The 23,650-nt window shown below is 38.4% G+C and overlaps 1 protein-coding gene across 1 annotated transcript; it reads left to right on the forward strand.

Annotated features, from left to right (window-relative positions):
• Positions 1–2,928: 2,928 nt before the first annotated feature.
• Positions 2,929–21,680, forward strand: LOC117294557 (clathrin interactor 1-like). The gene is made up of 11 exons (XM_033777015.1): positions 2,929–3,093; positions 5,033–5,234; positions 5,614–5,752; positions 6,106–6,237; positions 6,369–6,528; positions 6,987–7,194; positions 7,845–8,044; positions 11,248–11,776; positions 17,407–17,547; positions 18,311–18,440; positions 19,461–21,680. Exons 1-11 carry the CDS (start codon positions 3,050–3,052, stop codon positions 19,700–19,702), a joined length of 2,127 nt encoding a protein of 708 aa, XP_033632906.1. The 5' UTR covers positions 2,929–3,049; the 3' UTR covers positions 19,703–21,680.
• Positions 21,681–23,650: the final 1,970 nt, after the last annotated feature.

Genomic DNA, 23,650 nt, shown 5'->3' on the forward strand with positions numbered 1-23,650 from the left:
CCACCAACCTACTGTTTATATTTGTCAGTCCATGACGGCCAAGAAATACAAGAGCAAGTGTCAGTCGGACAGCTCTTTGTGACAAAATAGGTGACAATGTATGGCTTCTGACTGGCACCATTGAACAAAGATATTGACAAATTTAATAGGGAGACCACCATCATAGGGCTCGATAGCTCAGTTGGTAGAATGGCGGCACGTTTATCTGGAGGTCGTTGGTTCAAGTCCCACTCTAGTAAAAAAAATTTGTTTGATTACCAAATCACAGACCTATTTGGGATTAAAGCAAATTTTTGAAAGATGGTTGGCCAACAATCACTTGCATTGGTAGAATGGCACCACATTAATCTGGAGGTCGTTGGTTCAAGTCCCACTCTAGTAAACAATTTTTGTTCGATTACCAAATCACAGGCCTATTTGGGATTTAAAAAAAAATTAAAAGATGGTTGGCCAACAATCACTTTCGTTGGTAGAATGGCACCACATTAATCTGGAGGTCGTTGGATCAAATCCCACTCTAGTAAACACAGTTTTGTTTGAATGCCAAATCACAGACCTATTTGGGATTTAAAAAAAAATTAAAAGATGGTTGGCCAACAATCACTTTCGTTGGTAGAATGGCACCACATTAATCTGGAGGTCGTTGGATCAAATCCCACTCTAGTAAACACAGTTTTGTTTGAATGCCAAATCACAGACCTTTTTGGGATTACAATTTTTTTTTTAAAGATGGTTGGCCAACAATCACTTTCGTTGGTAGAATGACACATGTTAATCTGGAGGAGTCGTTGATTCAAATCCCACTCTAGTAAACAAAAACTTGTTCAATTACCAAATCACAAACCTTTTTGGGATTTTAATTTTTAAAAGATGGTTGCCCGACAATCGCTTCAGAAGGATGCAAAAGGGAATTTTGTTCTAACACCTGGGGAAACGATTTGACTGGATAATTGGGAATTACATACTTTCAGTTAAGTAAGTTTTTTGTAGTACCCTGGAAGTTCATTTTTGTGTGTCTCGAATGATTAATTGCAAAAATGTATCTTTTTAAAGGCACTGGACACTTGTTAATTACTCAAAATGTTTGTTAGCATAAAAAACTGACTTGGTAACGAGAAGTGGAGATGTTGGTATTATAAAACATTGTGAGAAACGGCTCCCTCTGAAGTTACATAGTTTTTTAGAAAGAGGTAATTTTTCACTCAAATAATAAAAGACTTCAGCTGAAGCCTTTTATTATGCATCTGAAAGCACACAAAGTAAATGCAAAGTGTGTTTTTCTTTAATTTTTGGCAAATTGGATGACCAATTGAGCTCAATTTTCACAGGTTGGTTATTTTATGCATATGTTGGGATACACCAGTTGAAAAGACTGATCTTTGACAATTACCAAATGTGTCCAGTGCCTTTAAACCACCTTTAACTGAGGTTATGACTTGTTTATTATAATTAATTTATTTTGGTTTCGCCAATTCATTTAAAAAATAGCTTTGGACGCTATTTTGTCTCTTAAAGCCATTGGACACTTTCGGTAAACAGTAAATTGTCCAAGTCCCACACTTCGTGTATCACAACTTATATATAAAATAACAAACCTGTGAAAATTTAGGCTCAATCGGTCATCGGAGTCGGGAGAAAATAACGGGAAAACCCACCCTTGGTTTCTGCACGTTTCGCCGTGTCATGGCATGTGTTTAAAATAAATCCGTAATTCTCGCTATCGAGAATTGATATTGTTTTAATGTTTTCTCAAAAAGTAAAGCATTCCATGGAATAATATTTCAAGAGAAGTCTTTCACCATTACCTTCTGTAAACCCTGTAAAAAAAAAATACTGTACCGAAAGTGTTCAATGGCTTTAAGTTGACTACTTTTCGATTAAAGTAACAACTGGCAGATTAAAACAAAACAAAAAACAAAACATAAAAACAGCAAAACAATATTGTGATGTAAATTTGTTAGATAACTGTCAGATTTTATTTAGTAACAATAAAATGTTACTTTTCATTAATGACAGAGTATACCTTTTGTTTTTGGAACCATTTGATTGGTTTAGTTTATATAAGCGTAGATATATAAAATAACACTAACCTGTGACAATTTCATTTCAAAAGGGTGGTAGCATTTAATTTTGAGATATCAACGAAAATCTTAAGCAGCTAAGGGATCGGGGAGTCCATGTAGGAGTTTACCGTAATTTGAATTTACAATCTGATGAGAAGTGTTTATGCATAAAACTTTTCTCAGATTTTAATTTGTTTACATCCTGTCGTTTCTCTCTTGCCCTCTCTACTTAGAAAGGAATGGTTTTCTCAAAATGTTATACATCAACAGCTGCAGTGCTGCTGAATCTTACTAAGTAAGTTTACAATGGTCAATCAGTTTTGAGTAATTACAAAAGGCATACCTTAGCTCCCCTTAATTTTAAAGATTAAAATGAATGATCTTATGAAATAGAAAACAAGAAATAGGTGTTATGTGTTTCTAGCTGTGACAGTTTCAATGATTATTTTCAGAGGGCCATAAATAATGATACCAAAATAAATTCCATGTCATTAAAAACAACATAAGTCTCATTTTGTCTCTCTGTTTTGTTTGTGATAATTGTTTGTGATCATCTATTAGGCATGAATTCTTAATTGAAAGTTTGAATGGCATGCTCATGGTTCTATGGCAATAATGACATCTATGCAAACATGAATGATTGTTATTACAAAATAATTTCGAATTACCTCTGTGGGTCAGTTTATGTAGGTAAACCTACAAACTTTCTATGAAGTGCCCCCCTGCCACGCCCACCACCCTATCCCGTCATATTAAAACGCATTGGTCTCTTGCCATCCTACGTTTAAAAATAGTTACGTTTCTATAGCGCGTGAGAAATTAGCGGTCATAGGTCACATCTGTTGATGACGTCGCAGCCGGATCGGCCATTTTGACGCAACGAAGACAGATTTTTCACGGGTTTTAAATCCCCTTTCATCCAATAATTTCCACTATCAAACAACATTTATTTTGAAAGTGAAGGAGGAGAGTGAACAGCAGTCACCATGCAGTCGGCTATGTGGAAGATTCGTGAGATCCAGGACAAAGTGTGAGTAGATAAAGACATAGTTTCGTGGAGAGTTCCCGGTTAAAAATCTGCGGTCAAACTGTGGGCGTAGCGTAAAAAAAAATTGTATTCATTTTTGTTTTGACACAGGCTTTGGGGATGTTCATGTTGTAGAAGTAAAATAACACCAAGATGGACGTTGTAGATTTAACAAAAACATTCGTTTTTAAATGTCAACCATGTCATCAGTCTAATTTATGTTTAAATTTAAAATAACGTAAGAAACGAATCTATAGTATTATAAGTATAATGTGAATCACTGAATGAGCCCCCGGTCAACGATACATGGGCTATTGCTTGTGATCATTACTCATCATTTACACACACACAAACAAGTAAACACATACGGCCAGCGTCGCAGAATTAATCCCTATGGTCAATCATGGTGGTAGAAATAGATCTGTTTCTACCTCCTTGGGTAAACTTGCTCTATTGACAGTGGGGATTTAATTTAATTTAAAAACTCGTTTCCCAAAATCCGATGCGATGATGTTCATCCAACTGTTCAACTCTGCATTTCCCTGTCGTCAACTGAACTTGCAATTTTGGGTCGCACTATAAAAGTATATACTGATCAGTGATAACTCACGACAACTCACGACAACAATTTTTAAATGCACTTTAACAAAACATTTGAACATAACATAAGTCAACCGTTAAATATTTGCACAAGCCAAGAGTATGCACCTAAATCACTTTCGAACTGTTGAAAAAATGGTATTTTTAATTGTAAAAAAAAGGTTTTTTTTACCCCGAATTTAGTTAGTAACAAACGGAAAATATCAGCTTTGTTGTCTTTCGATGTACTTCGACGATTCCCTTACACCGCAGGGGTGATACAATATCATATGCAAGATGATTATTTATCATTTAATGTGCCTCTCATCTAAATATTATATTTAAATCTCCCCTTGTAACTTCAAATTCCAGAGGGGCGGCTTAGTTACTTAAAAGAGAAGAAAGAAAAAAAAAGCAGCTAAACTCAAAAAGAAAAAAATACAACTCGGCCCTCAATTGAAACACATTTTTTTTACATTTAAAAATACAATTTTTTCAACAGTTTGAAAGTAATTTAGATGCGTATGACTCTTGTGCATATATTTAATGGTTGACTCATGTTCAAATGTTCTGTTAAATCGCATTTAAAAATTGTTGTCGGTACTATTTAGTGTGACCGGCAATTTTTATTTTGTTTACAATAATGAATTTTTCACAATCATGACGGTTGTTGCTCGGATTGTCACATCCCCTGTCCTGTCATAATATAATAATGTAAAATTTGCATTATTGAATTTGAAAGGTTGTTGTCCTTTTCAGTGTACTGAAAAGTAAAAAAAAAAAAAAAGTTTGAATGCAAATTGAAATGCCAAAACGAAACGTTCGTGTTTTGAGATTCACCCTTTATGATGCGGTTCATGGAGATGATAGCAGAACAAACCTCATAGTCCTAGGAGTAGTGAGAACCATTCAAACTTTCAAAAAAATGTTTTTACTGTCGGCTCTAATGTAACAAAGTAAAGTTGTTCTTCTCAAGGAAGGGTAGTACTAACTAGTAGGCTACTGTAGTATTGATCGTCTGACCAATTTTAACTCAAAACAGCAGAGCTTGATGGTTCGGACAAGTACAACACAATTCAGTGGTTGAGAGCAACAGTTCGCTAGCTCGTGACACACATTTTGAGGACATAGAATTGATATCCAATTTGTAATGAATCAATTTTGAACACTTAAGCTGACGTCATGGAGAAAGTTCTGATGGAAAAAAATTCAAAAACTTGTCATTGCAAACTTGTGACATCAGAATTCACATCGCATTCACATTTGCAGGAACTATGAATTAGGCTTTAGGTTTCGATGAAGGTTTATGCCATAACTTTCTTCGTTTCTCCCCATCCCAATTGTTTTTCTGTTTTCTTCACAGCACCAACATGGTGATGAATTACACAGACGTAGAGGCAAAGGTACGGGAAGCCACCAACGATGACACGTGGGGTCCGCACGGCTCCCTCATGGCCGAGATTGCCAAAGAGACGTACACATACGAACACTTCCCTGAGGTGATGGCCATGATATGGAAACGTATGCTGCATGACAGCAAGAAGAACTGGAGGAGAGTCTATAAGGTATGTGCCAAAGAATTATATATTTTCTCTAACCCTCCACAGGCCTCGAACTTCATGTTCAAAAGGGCACAGCAATAATTGCCAGGCTTTTTCTAGAATTTGAAGGGCATCGTAGCAATTTTGTAAGTGTAAAAGGGCACCATGGCAGTTTTGTAGAATTAGAGTGGCATCTTGGCAAAAACTAATTTGAACCAAATTAAACAAGAAAGGTGACCATTCCTGAATCAGTCGGTCACAAGTGTAACCATCTCTTTCAGAAACGACGTAATTCTAAGGTTTAAATTTAAAACTGGCTGGCAAAATTATTGTGACACTTTCATCGAAAACATGGAAAAAAGGTCAATTGATCTAATTTAGTTGTTATACATTTTTTTTTCAGTCGCTATTACTCTTGGCGTACCTCATACTGAACGGATCGGAGCGAGTCGTCACCAGCGCTAGGGAGCACCTTTATGACCTCAGATCCCTTGAGAATTATTCCTTTATGGATGAGTTTAACAGAGACCAAGGACAAAACGGTAAGTTTATTTTTTAATCCTAACCATCCCTCAATCCATCAAAGTCCAACTGCATGTTTTGTTTGACTCTGTTGGAGGGGAGGGACTGTCGTTGGTTAACTGATTCTGCTATACATTAGGGATACCACCAACAGATGTTGAGGTTTGGCCAAAGTACGCTGAATTGAGAAAAAAGTCATCAGAACTTTTTTACTTGGTGTATATCTTTGGTTTTAAAAGCCCTACTGTGAAATCTCGGGCATTCTAAATGGTTGTAATCTACATGTATAAATGATTTTTTATTTTTTTTTTGATCTAAAGGAAAAAAGGGTAAACAAACAATAGTTGATAATTCTTCTTCGTTTTTTCAACAGTGAGACAGAAAGTGAAAGACGTAGTTGATTTTATCCAAGACGATGAACGCCTACGAATAGAGCGAAAGAAAGCCAGAAAAGCCAAGGATAAATATATTGGATTGTCTTCGGAAAACCAGCCCAACAAATACAGTAAGTCATTTTTTTAAAATTTTTTTATTTCGTAGTTTTTTCTTTCTTTGGAGATGGACTTTGCTAGGGTTCAAATTCAGGCCACATGTCCTTTTAAGCCACATGTCCTTTTTCTAATATTTTTCTTGTAGGTGATCGCTACGATTCAGAACCGAGGATGCCACGGAACAAGATGAAAGAATACGATGATGAGATCGACACGTACAAGAGCAAACAGTCCAGATTCAACATCGGTAGAATCACCAAAGACAAAGTAGATGACTCCGACGAGTCCCCTCAGGAACTAGTAGAGTAAGTAGCAAAACCAAAATGATTGCTGTGGTTTGTCAACCCCCCTCCCTCCCCCAACCCATTTTGCTGAAGAACACAAGTATTCTCAACATATGCGAAAAATTAACAAACCTGTGAAAATTTGGGCTCAATAGGTCATTGAAGTTGCAAGAGAATAATGAAAGAAAAAACACCCTTGTTGCACAATTTTGTGTCCTTTCAGATGCATAATAAAGGGCTTCAGCTGAAGTCTTGTACTATTTGACTGAGAAATTACCTCTTTCTCAAAAACTACATTACTTCAGAGGGAGCCGTTTCTAACAATGTTTTATACCATCAACAGCTCTCCATTGCTCGTTACCAAGTAAGTTATTATGCTAACAATTATTTTGAGTAATTACCAAACGTGTCCTGTATCTTTAAATACCAATGACAGCTATTTGTTTCTGAGATAATTTTGGTTGACCTTTTGAACGCAGGGATGACGACTTTGGAGAGGAGGATGAGGCTAAACCGAAACGATTTGAGTTCAAGGATGAGGAGAATGAGGAAACATTTACACACACAACGACAACAGAGAGACGGACGAAACGAATCAAGAAGAGGTCGGGCAAGAAAGTGGACCTGGGCGCTGCTGGTTCGTACGCAGACGACGCCAAATCAGACAGCAACAATAGCATTAATACTGTAAGTCAGAGACAAGAGGTTGTACTGATGCTAACTTGTGGGATGGGGATTAATAATAATAATAATATTGAAGTCTTATATAGCGCATGTATCTACCAAAAAAGGTACTCGAGGCGCTGAGTATATACATATTTTCAGAAAGATAGGTTATTGCACTGGTGATTTCAGAGACCCAATTCTGTAGCACCTTAAGGGTTTACAAGGTGCTACGGCGCATACAGCAGCCACAGGCAAGAAGCATCGGGGCGAGTTTGACTCTCCATGCATTATCATGGATTTCTCCTTGCATGCCTTGAGAAATCTTGTACAAATGAAGAAATCATATTTCCTGTTGGGCTGTATGGTTGGTCACGTTGGTGTTGAGGTATCTTTCCTTACCTTCCACCTCTATGATCCTGGTTTGAATCACGCTGGGGGGCACTTCGGGGATTTGGTTTTCAGTCCCTAGCTGACTGCGTGGGTTTTCCCAGGAATAATTCTCAATGGTTTTCCTCCTACATCTAAAACCGAAACTCTCTTCAACATGAGGTTCTTGGCTAGTACAGTGACTATGTTCGCTTTTTCTGAGAGTCCTTAGATTCACAACCAGAATAAATGAAATATCCTTTTTTTTTAATTAAATTTTTATATTTTGTTTTCATATCCATTAGACTCCAACTACAATGTCAGCATTTGACAGTCTCATTGATACCTCCCCGAAGGCTGCCGGCAGCGAAGACGTCTTTGCGGACTTCACGTCAGCCGCCGCAAATAACAGTTTCAGCGATTTCAATCCAAGGGGTACAACTTCACCAGTCGCTAATAGTTCCACCGACTTTGCTACATTCCAGAGTGCCCCACAGAATCCAAAGTAAGTCGGAGCAAAGATTAGTGGTAAGCCCGGTTCATACTTCCTGCGAAAGCGAAAGCGAATGGGATATAAGTTTTGATGTTACAAATTTGAAACCAATAAGTCGCAATAGTTGAACTGTGTTCAACTGCGAAAACACCCATGTGACGTCAACATTTGCTGTGTATTCGCCATTTCGTGTCCGGCCCTCTAAAAACCGACCCGACCAAACCTTGTATCTGGTCGGGTCGGGACGCATACTTTTGGAGGTTTTTAAAGTGAGAAAAATCAGCTGGGAGTTGGGGGGATTAAGATTGTTATCACCACTAATCCGATAAGGTTTGACAAAGCCATCCTGCCTGAAGGAATCCATGTGGATTTATTTCAATTGAAGACTAAGATATTGATTGTTACAATATTTAAAATGATTAAAATTGTAAAAAGTTAATTGGGTTTCTTTTTTGAATGGTAAAAATCCATCCATGAATAGCAAAGAACGGTTAATGTTTGTGTCGACTTTCGTTCCGCCGGCTGCGTCGTGCTTGCGCACTAATACTGTTTATAGATAAAGTAGTGCTGCTAGGCCCTGTCCATGACAAACATGCATGCGAACGTTTAATTAATTTTATAAAATAAAACATCGGGAAGAAATTCTATGAGTGACAAATAACTTGTCTTTTTAACCGCTGCACTGGCCCTCGAACGTCAGCAAACACGCATAGAAATAGCACCAGATTTCCTCACAACAGCAGATTTCAAGCCCGCTAGTTGTTAATCTTTGCGTGCGGCACAAAAATACAAGAAACATTGAACGCTAGAGGGCGTTTCAGAACTATGCGATAGCATGAGATTAAACGCCCTCTATTGGTACAATTACGCGAACTAGAAACACACACGCCTTGAGAAAACGACTTGACGTGTCTGCCCCACGATGCATGCATATTATAATGTACATAACGTACATCAACTACAGCATAGTCGTCGCGCACATGGATACATGTATATATCTTTCTGTCAACATCGTGTCAAAACGGAGCAGTTGCGTGGGAATTTTAGGGTCTCTACGATAAACTACACAACCAGCATGACCAATAGTAGCCGTATGAACAAAAATATTATTTCATTGTGTATTGTAAGATTTGTTCTTTATCTTGTTTATTTTGGTTGGGTATAAATACGATAGTTAGGAGGCAATCGATTGAAAATTGAAATAGACAAATTGGAAGAACTATTTTTTATTTTTTTTTCGTCGGGCCCTTCGCAACTTTTTTATGATTGCCTTGATGCCCTTTGAAATTTTTGAATATTGCCTTGTCGCCTAAATTTTTACACACAAAAAAGGCAAAAAAACAACTAAAGTTACTATAGGCTCTACTATGTTTGCCCTAAGACTTCGCAAATTTATGTGTCTGCAATTTAACCAATTTAAAAAAATTTGCTATTAGATACAAAATTTATGGACTGCTATGCAAAATTTTGATTTTGCTATACAAAAAAAAATTGCGTAACAGTTTTGCTACGCAGAAATACTGGACGAAATCGTTCCCTGGTAAACTACGAATGCTTTTAAAAGCTGGCCAAGAGCGTGGGTCTTGTAACGTTGTTTTGCGCCATTTCCCTTTGATTATTAAATACTGTAAGTAGTCACAATTTGCAAAGAAAGCTGCAATTATAGCTTCCATACTGGGCTTTGAACTGCTTACAATATCTTTTGCCAAAAAAGAAAAGCAAAAAAAACAACTTTTGTACATGTATATAATGTATAATGCCTGATCAAAATCTAGAAGCAATGTTAATAAGCTTAATTTACCCATTATTGACAGAATTACGTAAAAAGTACACGTTTAAAAAAACACATACTGCTCAGTTATTGCCAATGGCCATTTCATGTAGCTTTTAAAAGTAGTTCCAGAAATCATCCAGTCAGGCCAGTCCAGAGCAGGTTGTTTGTTTAAGGGATTAGAGGGATTATCACAGTTGGATGCCAGGACAGTGTGTTTACTTAAGGATCCTCCAAAAGTATGTGTGAAACCAGCAATATTTTTTAAAGGGCTGGACACCAGGCTTTATTAACCACCCCTTTAACTACTACTAATAATTATACAACTTTATAATGCGCACTTTCTTATAGAATAATACTCGAAGGCGCTACAGAAAAGACACTAAAAAGTATAAATACCTCAAAAAAAAAAAAAAAAAAATGAATGTCAATAAAACTTGCAGCGAACAAGTTTCTTAATGTGAGTTTGAAATGTGTTGAGATAGTGAGTGTTTCTGATATAGTAGGGAAGGTTAGAGAAAACACAATCCACGCTGTTTGAGAAATTGCATGGTCGCCATAATTCTCCACAATTCTTCAAATGCTGAATAAAATATATACGATTTGGGAGGAAAAGGTTTTGATGTATGGACATGATGGATAGCTTATGGATTCAACTTTACTATGATACAAAAAAGTCTGAAAATAATTCATGCTTGGGTGAGCACTGCTCACTGAAGAATAAGTAGCCGAAATCTTGGAGTGAATTTTGTAAGCTCCAAAGTATTTTACTCTCACAGATTGGAAGGCTAATTACTGTGCAACCTAATTTTCATACCCGTTCGGAAGTGTGCAGTGCTCACCCAATCTAGAACTATTTTCGGTGTCAAATGAAGGTTTAGTCCATAAGGTACCCATACATATAACAGGGATGAGATTGTTCAGACTTTTGGCTGAATTCAGACTTTTTGTGTCAGCCTGGTGAAGAAAATCAGACAATATTTTTCCCCACAAATAAAGAGATCCTGCTCGTTGGTCTACTTCTCTAGTGCTTTGGATACTGTTTCCAAAAGCTCCTTGAAATCTATAACCACAGGGGTTACCAAACAGTAGAAATGGCATCATTTCAACATACCTTTTGAATTTGTATCCAAGTTTCAGACTTTTTCGTTGGTGATGAGTCTCACCCCTGATATAAACTTCTTTCTCGAGAATCATACATTTTTTATTCGGCAGCCGTTTCAAAAGTGTTTAGTTGTTTTTGAGACACCCTGTATGTTGCCCAAACCCAAAGTATTTAGACTTCAAGAAGATAGGTATGCCTGGTCTAGTGATAAGCAATTGTTAGTTATGTCTAACCGCCTTGATCATATCTAGTCCTCCATTTGAATGAAGAGGATTTTGGAGGATTAGGGTTAATGTTCAAAATACCTTGCTCAATCTGTTTTCTTGTCTTCTTATGTAGGGCGCAAGATGCATCCTTCGGTGATTTCCAGAGCTTCTCGGCCTCAATTTCCCAGCAAACCAGCACTCTTACATCAGTACAAGCCAACACAACCAGTCCTCAATCCCCTATGCAACCCATCAATGCACCTTTACTACAACCCCAAAGTGCCCCAGTACTCCAACCCCATGCGGCTTCCCTACTCGCCCCGGCGCCCGCTTCGCTCCAACCCCAGCAGATGAACCTCATGCAGTCCCAGCCTACTAACAACGTCATGCAATCGCCCAATGTGCCTCTACCAGCAATGCAGATGGGTATGTCACCACAGCAGCCCCTCGGTGGGGTTGGTTTGCAGCAGCCCATCATGGGTGGCGGAGCAGGAGTGATGCTGCAGCAGCAACCCCAGGGTGGGGGTTTGATGCCCCAAGGTGGGGGTATGGTGCCCCAGGGTGGGGGTATGATGCCCCAGGGTGGAGCCATGCAGTACAACCAGCAGTCACTACTTCACATGCAGTCACAGCAGGCGCCAACCCCATACCAAGCCCAGCAGGTAGGTGTTTTAACAATATTCCTAACCTTCCGTAAAACTTCAAAATCGTCTGGCTGATTTTAATCAGTTTCAAAGGGTCATGATGACCGGGGCCAAATTTCATAGAGCTGTTAAAGCACAAAAAAACAGTTGAGCATAACAAATTTATGCTTACCATAATAAGATTACCAGCCAAAATGTACAATTTGTGACTGGTATCCTGCTCATTATTGCTAAGCAGGGAATTTCTGCTTAATATGAAATTGCTCTATGAAATTGTAGTTGGGACTGGTACCGTGCTCATTACTGCTTAGCAGACAATTGCTAAGCAATTTTGCCTGCTTAAGTAGCTCCATGAATTTGGGCCCTGTTAGAGATGACTATTCTGTGGAGGCTTCTAATAGAGGATTATGAATGGATTTGACTGAACTGGGCCCAATTTCATAGAGCTGGTTAAGCACAAAATTTTGCTTAAGCAAAAAAATCCTTGCTTAGTTAAATCAGATTACCGGCCAAGACTCTGCTCAATTGTTATGCTTAGCAAACAACAGCTAAATACCAGTCACAAGCAATGTATATGGCATGGAGTTTTGGCCAGTAACATGTGTAAAATAAGCGAGCTACTTTCGTGCTTAAGCAAATTTTTTGCTTAAGCAGCTCTATGAAATTGGCCCCTGTTCTTATGATATTGATAGAAACACAAATATGTGCTCCAGGAGCTAACCCTAAACTGTCTCACACTCTTCATGCCACTTGTCTAGTTTCTGTCTCCCAGATTCTACACTTGAATATAATTTGCTAAATCCACCGTAGAATCAATCCCCCATCTGCCAGGTAGTCCTTATTTTGTCCTTTCATTTATTGGTTTCCTGTTTCAAATCTCTCTTTCCTTCTCCTGCCTCCTAAATTGGTTGTCTCTGCTCAAATGTAGTTCCAGCTGCCGGTTCAGTCTTTTACTGGCAACATGGTAGGTAGTGAGTGAATAGAAAAATCACTCTTGTTACTTGGAACAAAAGAAACAAATTTGCTTCCTCTTTTCAGCTTGCCTATTTTTGTCTCATGTAAAGGTTTTTGCAACCAATTTTCTCTAGGATATGGCTTCATTTCAGAGGGAAATATTGTACAGATTTCAATGAAATGAACTTCATAGTCAGTAAGCTTTCAGACTAGAATTATTGTTTTTATACCTTTAATGGCCTGAAATAGTGCCCAAGGGTATTTTTGTTGTTGTTTAACAGCTTAGATTTCGCATCCGATATCCCACTTCCTGCTTCAATGGTTTTTACATACATACCTTTCTTTGTAGGAATTGTATGCCTTGGAATAATAGATTTAAGTACTGTTGTCTAGAAAAACCTTTTGATTGCTACATATTTTCTACATAATAAAATTAAGGCTGTCTTTGTATTGTCGGCTACGGCTACGACTGTTGCTAAGGGTGTTGCTAAGGATGCCCTATACTTCAATGCATGATGATGCCGTGATCCAGCCATAGCTGTAGCCGCCAATTCAGACATGACCTATAAAGCTTCAAAAACAAGGGCAAGGTTGATAGAACTTTAAACCTCCCATAACAGGTGCAAACATTTTTCACCGTCAGTAATTTTTATACCAGGGGTGGGGGGTGTAGCCATTTTAAACCATGGAACTGCACAGTTACGTAACGGTGCACACAATCAACTGTGTCAGGCTTGATACTTTGTGCTTGCAAGGGCAAGGCAGCTTTTCATAAGCAAAGGGCACCACTATGGGGGAAAGAAGGGTTTGTACTGGAACATTTCAAGGGGCACCAAGGCAATGACCTTGGGCAGGAACTGTCCAATGGAAGCAAATGCCTGCATTGCCTCTGTGAAGCATCTGGCCAGCTATAGAATCTGGCCAGCTATATATCAATCGTTGGAGGCTGTCATAGCTCATCTTTCTTTCATTACCATACATGTAGTTGGTGACAATATTAATTGGTCAGACAGTAGGAGGGTTAAGAGTTGTATCCTAAGAATAACGATATTTGATGACTGGTTTCTGTAGCTTATGCCAGCGGAGTACACTGATAACATGACCACATATCATGGAGAGCCAATGGCATTGTACATGATGGTATGTTGTTGGGTTCTGAGGGTTATTTGTGGTCTGGGTAAGAGTTGTGGTTTAGATTTACATGTAGATTAGAGAGAGCGTTGCAACAATTGATCTTCTTAATAGACACTAGATATTGGATGGACAGGTTGGATCGTTTTGTTCTTGTAAGGGTAATGCAGGGTTTTTTTCTTGGTAAAGGGCACCACCCTAAAGGACAGCTTTGTTACTAAAACTTTTAAAGGGGCACTTCGGCAAGGATCAAGGGCATCAAAGCAGTTTCCTTCATGGAAGAGTCAGCGGAAGGGCAGTTTCTATAAAATTATAATTTTCTTTCAGTACAACCGTGCATTTTTCAAACAAACTGCAATATCTTGTTGACTCAGTGCTGTAAGGTCAATCATTGCAATTTCATATTCGTAATGATCAAACGGTTAAATGAAAAATGTTCATACATTTGAGGAATTAAATCAAAATCCATAGGTAAAAATTTGTCTTCCGAAAAGGAATGCTTCTTTTTGGCCAATCAATTTGGAGACGACGCTTCATCAATAAGGTATAAACTCTGTACCGGAATCATACAAACTCTCCTAATGTCCTAATATAGTCTTGAGCTGACAATATCCTATGGGTTGGTTTTACAGGTTAAAGGCAGTGGACACTATTGGTACATTGTAATTACTCAAAATAATTATCATCATAAAACCTTACTTGGTATCGAGTAATGGGGAGAGGTTGATAGTATAAAACATTATGAGAAGCGGCTCCCTCTGAAGTGATGTAGTTTTCGAGAAAGAAGTAATTTTCCACGAATTTGATTTCAAGACCTCAAGTTTAGAATTTGAGGTCTCGAAATCAAACATCTGAAAGCCCACACTTTGTTCGACAAGGGTGTTTTTTCTTTCATAGTTATCTCGCAACTTTGACAACCAATTGGGCTCAATTTTTCACATGTTTGTTATTTTTGTATATGTTGAGATACACCAAGTGAGAAGACTGGTCTTTGACAATTACCAATAGTGTCCAGTGTCTTTAATTATCCTTACCTTAATTGCATGTGGGAACATTGGTTACAGCCTTCAATATTTGAGGCGTCACTTGGTGGAGGTTTTGATTATTTATCTGACAACGTAATACAATTTGATATATTGATCGGAAACAATACAGCCAATTCTCTAAAAGGATCAGTGGTTTTGCATGTTTGCGATAGGTATTATTTGAATCATATGGTATGCCATGTTTAAGAGGTGGTGGTTGTGAAAATTGTTTAAGCTTATTTGGATGCCCTTCAAACCCTTCTGTTCCCCTTGTTTTTTTCCACAATTCTTGAAGAAAAGATTGACATTTTCAAATGAAATGAGAACAAATAGGACTTGAAACTTTGCATATTGGAAGTATAGCTAAGTAAGAGAGGTTTGCGGTAACACCATGTGAATATCTTATTTGAGTAGTGTCAGAACCCGTGGTTAACGACTCAACCTTTTGATCTGTATGCTCTTATCGTCTTAGAAATGAGAACAGTCTCTTAAAGAGAGGTTTGCGATAACACCATGAATATCTCTTTTGAGTATTGTTGGTTCTGCAAAAAACCAGTGGTTAACGATGCTCTGATCATCTTATAAATGAGAACAGTCTCTCAACTGATGGTTATTGTTTCTGTTGATTAGTAAGATAGTTCATACAGTAGGCGCCTTTTTTGTTTACAGATTGGGATTAAAGCTTCAGATTCATTTCATTCCATGCATGCACATTTGTTGGTTTGCTTGTGGTATTTTTTATTCATTCATGGTTCTTGTTTAATGTCCAATTTGTTATTAAGTCCAGATTTAATGTATTTGATTTTCCTCGTCTTAATGTAGCCGCATATGGCATCAATGATGGTAGGTCCCACTTGAATTGTTCGAACTAAGAAAATGTTTTTTGGTTTCTTTACAGGGTCAGTTTTAAACTGACTCATTTGCTGTAATGTTTACAAATCAATCTTTGTTTTGTTAAAAACCGGTATACTGTATCCTGCCCAACAGGCTCTTTCCACAAAATGCCGCAGTACTCGAGCCATAGGGTTTCCACATTAACAGCTGTTACAAACAGAAGAAACCTGTGCACCAGATGTTTTTAGCCTTGAAGGTTTGGCACTTTGTACCACCACAGTGGTACCATGTGGTACCTCCCCCTATGTAATTACTGCACTCTTTTGCCCCCAAAACCAAAAGACTGTGAATACCAAGTCCACACAAACTGTTGGGTTTCCACATAATACTAGGGCCACTGATTTTCCGTTTCAGAAAAGTGCAGATTCCGTTTGGCAAAAACATGAATTCCGTTTCAGGCATAAAAAATTCCGTTTCATGTTTTTTTAATTAGACAAAAGGTTGTTTAATACCCAGGGACACACTTATACAAATCAATTTGAGATAAGTTGCACTGCTGACTTCGTAAAATGTTCATTTGAACTGACAAATTTCAAAAAAATACTTTAATTTTTTTTTTTTTTATAATTGTGGATTATTTTGTATAATGCTGTTCGATGAAACAAAAACATGTAGTCAGGGTAAAAAGGTTGCACTGTGACTGCAGTATCAATGCACATGATGTGATATACTTGATTCCAAGTCTAAAACTGCAGTTGATTCTCTGCATCAGCCACATTGTAGGCTAATGACAGGAGTGTAATCCACAAGAGGGCGCTGTTTCAGCATGATCAAAGACTTGGGAACAAGTCTATGGACGTGACCGTTCTCCATCCACAAACAAAATGTCAGCCATTTTGTTTTCGCTTTGGCGACAGAATGTTGACAGTTTACGGTTTTATTTTAGACCTTTCCGAGATGAAAAAACATTGTATGTGTTCTTATAGATCATAGGTAAGCTAGTTTGTGTATTATTGTTGGTAAAAGAGAGGGAGAAAATACAATTTGGGTGAACAAAAAATGTTTAACACGTGCCGCCAATAATGCCCTTCGCTTAACTATGTTAACAACGTGCGTACATCATGTGTGTAAACATGGAGGATGGTGTGAAGTAGAACAGAATGATCCACGGTTACGATCTCGTACTTTTTAATGATCTGATTATTTCTGATGCTTTTTTAGTTTAACAAAAAGAATCAATAAAGAATGTAATTTCAATTGTTTTGGCGTCAAGAAAAAAAATAAAAATAAATAAATCAAATTTTCTGAAATCCCGTTTTCCGTTTCTAAGGGCGGATTCCGCGAATTCCGTCCGTTTTCCGCGATCGCGGAAAATCAGTGGCCCTATAATACCAGCTGTAGAAACAGGAAACCTGTGCACCCAATGCTAGCCTGGAAGGTTTGGCATATCCATGTTCTGGCAGTCTGTGGTACCTCCCTTGATGGAGGTAGGAAGTTATTGGGTTTTCCCCTCACCTGACTGCGTTTGTTTTCTTGGAAATATTTTTACATCTTAACCTGAAACTTCCTTCAGGGGTAATTGTTGACAGAAATTCAGTTTAATTCAACGTATAACCAATTTCTTATTGATTAAATAAGATGATGTAGCAGTCATCAAAGCTTTATCCAAACATTGACCTTATCTAACCTTTGACCTTGATATAGGGAATGGGTCAACCCATATCGCAACAGTATCCTAACCAGCAGCCAATGATGTCGCAGCAGATGTACAGTCAACAGAATCAACAATCGAATGGCGTCTTGGCCAGTAAAACAGTGTCAGTATCTACATCCTCCACACCGCAGGTACGTCACTCTTAAATTTACAACACAGTTTTCTTCCGAAACAATAACCAAATATTTAACAGATGGAAATTTGCATCGGGGAAAAAGAATGTTAACCATGTGGGACCGATGTGTGTTAGCACTGTATACTCGGTATTTTCCCGAGCTCTGGAAAAAAAAAATCACAGTCATAATACTTGGGTGGGATTCGAACCCACGACCTTTGCAATTCTAGAGCAGTGTCTTACCAACTGCTCTAGAATTGCAAAGGTTGTGGGCTTGAATCCCACCCGAGTAGTGTGTGATATTTTTTCACAGAGCTCAGGAAAGTACTGAGTAAGAGTATACAGTGCTAACAGTAACAGTACACACATCGGTGTATATGGGTAAAACCAACAGTCATTCAGCAATTCACTTTTCCAAAAACGTTCACTTCCAGTTGGACAATTTGTCCTTCCTACGTCTTGTTTAAAAATCTAAGTGAGTAAACCAACCATTTTGAAACTGTAAACTAAATGGGTTGTGCATGGTGGAACAGTTGTGCACAGAGCTAACTGTGGGATGCATTCAAGACGTGTTTTTTTATCAATCAAGACTTCAGTGGAAAAGGAAACAGTTGAGTATCAAAGTAATTTTGGGTATAACAAAGAAAGAGTGACCAGTGCCAGTCTTGGACATGCGACCTCTGGATTAACATGCCGGCACTCTACCAACTGAGCTATCAAGCCCTATGTCATCGTTTTTGTGGAGGATCTGACTTTGTGTTTGTGCTTGAATTACACAGAAGAAAACGCTATGGTCAGACGTGAATGTGGACATCAAGTTAGACAACCTCAGTCCTGGGGATAAGTACAGGAAGCAAGCTCAGCCTTCAATGAATCAACTCCAACAACACAAGCAACCCTTACCCACAAGTGAGTAACAGTGTCATTTCTTAGGCTGTGTCCACATTGGCAGGTACAGCTAGGGCTATTGCTAGTTTCCGCGTCATCGTGCATTGAGGTATAGACCATGTGAACTCTGTTTACAATAAGTGTGACCTTGTACATTCTTTGAGTATTCCGGCAGGCAAGATACTACACTGTTTATACGGGAAAGTTGGCATTTTGTGTCATAATTTCCACATAAACTCAAGAGTTATGAAAGTAAAAGCTTGACAAGTTTTGAGATGTGCCCCCTTTCATCATATAAAAAGTTGATAAGAATTAGACAGTGCAATCTCCATAACATATAAGATTTTATGTTTTCTTCCGTTGAGCTGTGTACAAATCGTGCCTGCAGGAAGTCCAGGCTCTGTGGCTCTTTTGTAAACATGGGATGTCACAGGTCACATCGTCTATAGGACATCCTTATCAACACCCTGAGTAACAACCAATAGTGTCCAGTGCCTTTAAGGTCTGTCAGACCCTCAGGTTTTTAGGTCTTGGACATGTCTTTTGTCTCGAACCAATATGCAGCCAATCAAACCAGGAACACGGGGGGTAACCCCTTCTTTTTTTGATAAGTGCACTGGGTTATTTTACATGCATTGGACAACACACAGGACCAACAGCTCTATGTCCCACCCTAAGGACAAAGCATCATGGTAAAGTGTCTCGCTCAAGGACAAAAGTGTCGCGACTGCGACTCGAACCCACACTCTGCTGATCAGAAATTTGGTGCCCTTAACCGCTTGGCCATGACATGGCTTTTGTGTCAAACCTTCAGGTCTTGGACATGGCTTTTGTCACAGACCTGAGGGCCTTGTTTTCAGAACTTTTGGTCTTTGGCGTGGTCTTTGTCTTACACATGTTTTCATGGCGTCTGAGTAAGTCGGGGGAGTTCCAAATCTTGACAGGTTTAGATTGAAAGAAAGAATACAAAATCTGCAGAATGATGAATCAATTTTATGGTATTCTGTTCATGCTTAAACTGTTCCTTTTATTCCTCCGCAGGTATTGGACAGCCACAAATGGGAAATATAGCGGTAGGCATGGGCCAAATGAACCTCGCTCAACAACAACAACATCCGCAGCAGAGCATGATGGGTAGTCCCATGATGCAACAGCAGCAACCGCAAGGCATGATGGGTATGCCGGCCCAGGGCATGATGGGAATGCAACCGCAGGGCATGATGGGCGTTCAGGGGGGCATGACACCTCAAACACAACAATATAGTGCCTACGGAGCAAAGTGATTGACTCGTGTAAGCCTGTGTTATATAACTTCAAAAGACTCTCTGCTAACAATACAGACCTCCATCATTCTGTGAGCAGCCTCGTCAAGTTCCTCATATACATCAAATGTCTATTGGTCAGTAATTTTTATAGGTACCAGGCTATTTTTTTCTTTCCAGCCTTTATTTGGGTTTGTAGAGTTGAATATTACAATGTTAGGCCCTGTCCGAAACGGCGACTTTGGCTACGGCTACAGCTACAGCTTGATCAGCGCGTCTGCCAGTGTTGAAGTATAGGCAGAGGCGCTGATCTAGCATAGCTCTAGCCGAAGTCGCCGTTTCGTACACGGCCGCATAATCTCCAACATGATAAAGGATTGTCAATTTTCCACGGAGCTGACTGCTTCATTTTGCTCCGTGTCCTGCTATGAAGTGTTCCTCTGAAAATTCTGCAGAAAATGTCTAAACAATGATTATAGAAAGGATTACACATGAAAAACAAATCACTGGTGTACATGAATTTTTATCATTTCATTTTTTAACCCGTTAGAGACCATGCTTTTTCAGTATAGTCTTCACCCATTGTCAAGTAGTTCACTGGTTTTGCTGTTTTTATTTATTTAATTTTTTTAAAAACGTGTCCCATATCCGTTTGGGAAACATAAGATATAGTCAGTTTTCTTTAGGACTAGATCATAAAAAAATTTGCCATCAGTAGCCAACACGGTTGCTATGGTCTCTGAGAGGTTAGTATACACTCTGACCCATCACTTTGTACGCAATTTTTTTTGTTTACACTCAAATTATCTAGGCATTATTTGTGAACAAACGTCGAACTCCTTTTTTTTTTAGCGGTATGTATGAAATGCATTTCTACTGAAAAGAAACCTTGTATCTTTCCTTTTTTTCAAAACTGTTCGCGGATAACTTGCAGGAAGACTTTTTTACAGTTGATTTTCCAGCCCGACAGGTATCCCTAAGAAGTCCAATAAGTTTTAGGGGAAAGTTTTACAAGAGGACCAGGCAATTTGTTTGCAAGATGACTAAACCACAGACCTTGAGATTCTTGTCCACTGAAAACTACCAGGGCCAAATTTCATGGCTCTGCTTACTGTCAAATTTGTGCTTACCATACTCCACCTACTGCACAAGCGCCAAATATCTACGCTAGCTGTGTTAAAGCGAAGAATGCCCAGCTACGTGGAGTTTGCACATGCACAAGCAAACATTCCCTGCTCTGCTAACCCGTCTTATATGTTAATTGAAAGCGCAGAACTTTTACCCGCAACTTGTCCGCAATGATATACCTTTTGTGGATAAACTTTCCCACAATTTATCCTGGAAAAGTTGTAGTGTATCACCTTGCTTTGCTGTCTTCTTTACTTTCCACCAAATTGTCCACTGAATAGTCCATGCGAGTCTTGCGCACATTTGAAATACTTTGGGAATCCTTCAATGGGTTCCCATGTACTTAACAAGACTTGCACAGTCTTCATATTTAGCTCATTTTATGGGCTTTGTGTCCAGTCTTGTTTGCACAAAATAATTAATCAAAAAAATTTGGCGAGAGTGGCGATTTCATCTGTTTATCATAGCATACAGTGTACAGCTTGCTGATTTATATATATATATTTAATAGAAGATTAATTTTTGTACAGTTCTTATCCAAACAAACAAATTAAAAACTAGTATAAATGAACCATGATGTAAATAACCTTTTTATAGGATCATATTCAGATAATGTGACAATTTTTGTATTAAAAAAAAAGAGAAGAAAAGAACACAAGCAAGCAAGACAGTCTGTCAAATAGCTTGGACCATTGGACCTTATTTCTTGGTGCTAATTAGCATATTTTTCTGCGCTTATTGCTGTGTGAAATAATTATATTCTTAGGATTTGTTTTCTGAGCAATAAGGTAGGGTCATGTTTTGGTTTTTGTCATGCTGATCTGGAGGCGAAATTATAAAGAAAGATACAATAGAAGTCACCTGTGAAAGTTTCATGCGAAAACAGTGTCTACTTGCTGAGAAAACATAAAAAAACTAATCATTTTGACATGAATGTGGAATCCATCCACGTTTAGCAAGGTGACAGCGGTGGCAGCATTTGTAAATGGACACCAACCATTCAACCCTTCATGCACGAATCATTTCTCAGATTTAAATGACTTTGTTGATTTCTAACCAATGAGGGCGCTTCAGACGCAATAATTTCACAGGACGCTTTCTTCTGTTACCATCTTTATAACAAGTAAGCTGTCAATAGTACTCTTTTCCTTTTCTTTACTCTAACTTGAAGCACAAAAATCTGTGCTAAGCAGCGCCAAGAAATTGGGACCGTCTGTGATAACAAATGCTTGTATTAAACAACAAATTCAAAAATTCTTGGTAGAAAGTCACAACGTAACATTTTATTTTATTACTCATTTTAAAAGAATATTATTTCAATGTTATCCCATATGTTATATCTTTGTGTTGATTTTATTTTGTAAATCTGACTGTTTCACGTAAACAAAAGTATCTATTCGTGTAAAGAGACCCACTAAATGTTATGTCCCACAAACATCAGGGCCCACTTTCAAAGAGCTGTTTAAGCTGGAATAACTAGTTACGAATGTTCTGCTGTTAAGGAGCAGGATACCAGTCATAAAGTGTACATGTGACATGGTCTTATGGCTGATTGGTAACCTTATTCTGGTTAGCATGATTTTGTTTTGTGTAGTAGCTTTTATTTGCGTGCATTAAGCAGCTCTATGAAATGGGGCAGCAAATTGTCCGATAATTCAAGTGCATGGGACGGGTTGTGTACGGTGCGATTCCAAAGAACTTTATTATGTACTGTAGCATTCTCATCAGTGGTCTGCTGGCCAAATGCCAAAACATCTGGGCCCAATTTCACAGAGCTGCTAAGCACGAAAATTTACTTAGCATGAAATTTCCTTGATAAAAACAGGATTACCAACAAATTGTCTATTTGTTGCATATTGCTTGATACTGGTAATCAGCTGTTGGTTGCTTATCCTGAATATCACGTGGAAGTTTGGTTGGTAGTCCTGTTATCAAGGAAGAAATTTCATGCTAAGCAAATTTTTGTGCTTAGCAGCTCTATGAAATTTGGCCCAGGGTCCAATTTCATGGCGCTGCTTAACGACCGTTTTTGTGCTTACTGTGCGATTTCTATTTCACAGCACTGCTAAACGTAAGCACACGAAAAGGCGTGCTAACCTACCGGTGCTTACCTCACAAAAGTAAATGACGTCAAAAGCAAATCCACGGTAACATGCAATAAGGCCGCCCAATTTTTCAGCTAACCTGTGAAATACGCTAAGGCTTACACAAATTGTTCTGCTACAGTAACCACGCAAATTTGCTTACCGTTAGGCAGCACTATGAAATTGTGCCCAGTTAAAGTTCTCTTTAGGTGGTCCTGCTGTCTAGTTCAGTGTTAAAAAGCATTCCCGTTTCATTTGAAGTATGGACTAGTGAAAATACTGACAGACTAGTGAAAATACTGACAGACTAGTGAAAATACTGACAGACTAGTGAAAATACTGACAGACTAGTGAAAATACTGACAGACTAGTGAAAATACTGACAGACTAGTGAAAATACTGACAGACTAGTGAAAATACTGACAGACTAGTGAAAATACTGACAGACTAGTGAAAATACTGACAGACTAGTGAAAATACTGACAGACTAGTGAAAATACTGACAGACTAGTGAAATGATGGCTAGTCACTAAAAGGTTATGGGGTAACCCTGAGGTAATGCTATTCACATTTATCGCACAATATACTATTGCTGGCTGTGTGTCCTGTCGTTGTTCAGAACCATTGTGGATGATATTGAATGGTCGGATAGTAGGAGGGTTGACTATTTACTGTGTAGATGCATTCCATAACATATTGCAGGCTGGCATATTGCGTCTATCATTCAATACCACAGTGGATGAAATTGAATTGTCTG

This window comes from Asterias rubens, chromosome 9, assembly GCF_902459465.1.
Source record: "Asterias rubens chromosome 9, eAstRub1.3, whole genome shotgun sequence".
Taxonomy (NCBI): Eukaryota; Metazoa; Echinodermata; class Asteroidea; order Forcipulatida; family Asteriidae; genus Asterias; species Asterias rubens.

What these genes read in the sequence shown, in the direction of transcription:
- LOC117294557 (XM_033777015.1), top strand. Translation starts at nt 3,050, where the DNA reads ATGCAGTCGGCTATGTGGAAGATTCGTGAGATCCAGGACAAAGT. An exon ending in CAGAGACCAAGGACAAAACG is followed by an intron (nt 5,753 to 6,105) that starts GTAAGTTTATTT and finishes TTTTTTCAACAG; the next exon opens with TGAGACAGAAAGTGAAAGAC. An exon ending in AAACCAGCCCAACAAATACA is followed by an intron (nt 6,238 to 6,368) that starts GTAAGTCATTTT and finishes TTTTTCTTGTAG; the next exon opens with GTGATCGCTACGATTCAGAA.